Source organism: Chelonoidis abingdonii, unplaced genomic scaffold, assembly GCF_003597395.2.
Source record: "Chelonoidis abingdonii isolate Lonesome George unplaced genomic scaffold, CheloAbing_2.0 scaffold0829, whole genome shotgun sequence".
NCBI lineage: Eukaryota > Metazoa > Chordata > Testudines > Testudinidae > Chelonoidis > Chelonoidis abingdonii.
Window position 1 is genome coordinate 4929 of NW_027425090.1, and position 2005 is coordinate 6933.

A 2005-nucleotide genomic window follows, 5' to 3' on the forward strand; every position below is an offset into this window, starting at 1 on the left:
GGACCATGTCATGAAGCTGTGTGTTTCTCACTCAGTCCCCACTTCTCTCCCCTATGGCCATGTAATCCTTCCATGGACTTAGACCCCTTTATTTCTCCATTATCTCTGCCAGTGTTCCTCCTGGCTCTGCCTTGTTTTCCTCAGGTAGCAGCTTGCAAGCCTAAACTGCATTTAAGCATGTGTCTTGCTCACACAGATCCAGTGGAAGCACAGACAAGGCCTCTATGCCCCGCCCCCCCCCATCTCTCCCTCCCCTGTCTACCTTCATATATACACATCGCCAGTCACCGTGGTAGTTAGACATCATCTATGTCCCTTCTGTCTCTATCTCGGCCTATGTCATCCCCCCCCGGCCTCAAGCTGCTGGGATCCGACAGGTGCATTCCCACAGCTGCAGCGCTCTCCCCTCCGTAGGACTCTCACCTGTCAGCATGCCAGCGGTCAGGTACAGCTCAATAATGTTGGTGGTGAAGGAGGCTAGGATCATACCGGATGACGCCAGGAGACCACCGACAAGCATCACAGGCCGGCACCCAAACTGGTTCACCATGATGCTGCTCACAGGCCCTGAATGGAAGTTGAGCAGCCAGAGAGAGAACCAGAGAAAACAAGACATTAGGGCAGCTACAACTGAGAGACTGCTCCACACGCCTGCAGCACGTGAATGCAGAATGCTGAGGTCAAAGGAAAGCTCCCTCCCTCACCATCAGCTCTGCTCTGGAGGTCGACCGTCAACTCTAGGGTCCAGACAGAGTAACCCTGGCTCCACACTGCCACAAGGGAGACCTGGCTTTGAGGCCTTCTTTCCATGGGGCAAAAAGAGACTTGGTGTAACATGGAGACAGCTACACTCCGTTTCAGTGAGGGCAGCTAAAGGGCAGAGAGGGACCTTCCCTGCCCACCCACCGTGCTGGCTGACCAAGGAATGGAACTGACGCGCAGGCAAAGAGCGCTTCAGGATGCCAACAGAGACATAGGGGGTGTCTGAGACATGGGGGCATAAACCAGCAACATTACATGCTCATCCCCCTTCCAGGAGGGGTGCTGGGGACAGAGGTCTCTGTCACCCTGCCCCACCTTTCCATTTGGTTTTAGTGCAGAGGAGGGTTGGGAAGCATAAAGAAACAGAAAAAGACCAGAGGAGGCGTCCACTTAGTGCCGGGTATGTGTCTGAGCGAGGGAGGGCTAAGGTGGGGGATTGTTGGAAGGGGGCCAGGCTCACACTAGCATTCTCACCCGTGCCATACAGCATGGCCAGCATGATGGATGAGATCCAAGCTGTGTCGCTGTAGCCCACGTGGAAGTCATGCATGAGCTCCTTGAAGTAGACGCTCACTGCCTTCGGAAAGGCGTAGGAGAAGCCAGTGATCACAAAGCAGCCCAGCAGCACTATCCAGCCCCAGCCACCATCTGGGGGCTTCACCGAAGCTGGCGACTGGCACTCCTCTGGGTCAGACCTCCCCATTTCCTAATTTGGGGGAGGGGACCCAATGCCAAGCGGGAACTGGGAGTGGGGGAAAGTGTGCAATAGACAGATCTCCAAGAGCTGCAGGAGGAGAAGAGCATACAGGACACATGGTTACAATGGCAGCTCCAGTCTTCCGCCCGGCCCTTCACCATTGCCTGTTGAAGTTCACTTGTGCCAATATTTACTCCCACTGTCTTTGACCTCTGTCCCCCTCATCACATGGCACTGCAGCGTGGGCTAGTGGCTAATGCACTGGAGTGGAAGGCAGGAGACCTGAAGCTATTCCAAGCTCTTTGCCACTGACCTGCTGGGTGACCTTGGGCCTGTCCCTTCATCTCTCCTCTGTGCCTGGTTCCCCTCCCATTCGTTGGCTGCCTTGTCTAGTTAGGCTGACGATCTTCAGGGTCTGGCTCTCAAGCTGTGTTTGCACAGTGCCTAGCACAACAGGGCTCTGGTTTGGGTTGGGGCCTAGACATGCTATATAACACCATGCATGCTCCCTGCAAGCACACTGCAAACAATCCGCCCCTCCCCCCC

At 55.4% G+C, this 2005-nt stretch overlaps 1 protein-coding gene across 1 annotated transcript; it reads right to left on the bottom strand.

Moving 5' to 3' along the window:
- Window positions 1-423: 423 nt before the first annotated feature.
- LOC116834464 (monocarboxylate transporter 3-like) lies at window positions 424-1474 on the bottom strand (the record flags this gene model as incomplete). Its single annotated transcript, XM_032796560.2, has 2 exons — window positions 1237-1474; window positions 424-567 (listed from the first exon to the last, which is right to left on the bottom strand). Coding segments are annotated over exons 1-2 (373 nt in total), but the record flags the coding sequence as incomplete, so codon positions are not given.
- Window positions 1475-2005: the final 531 nt, after the last annotated feature.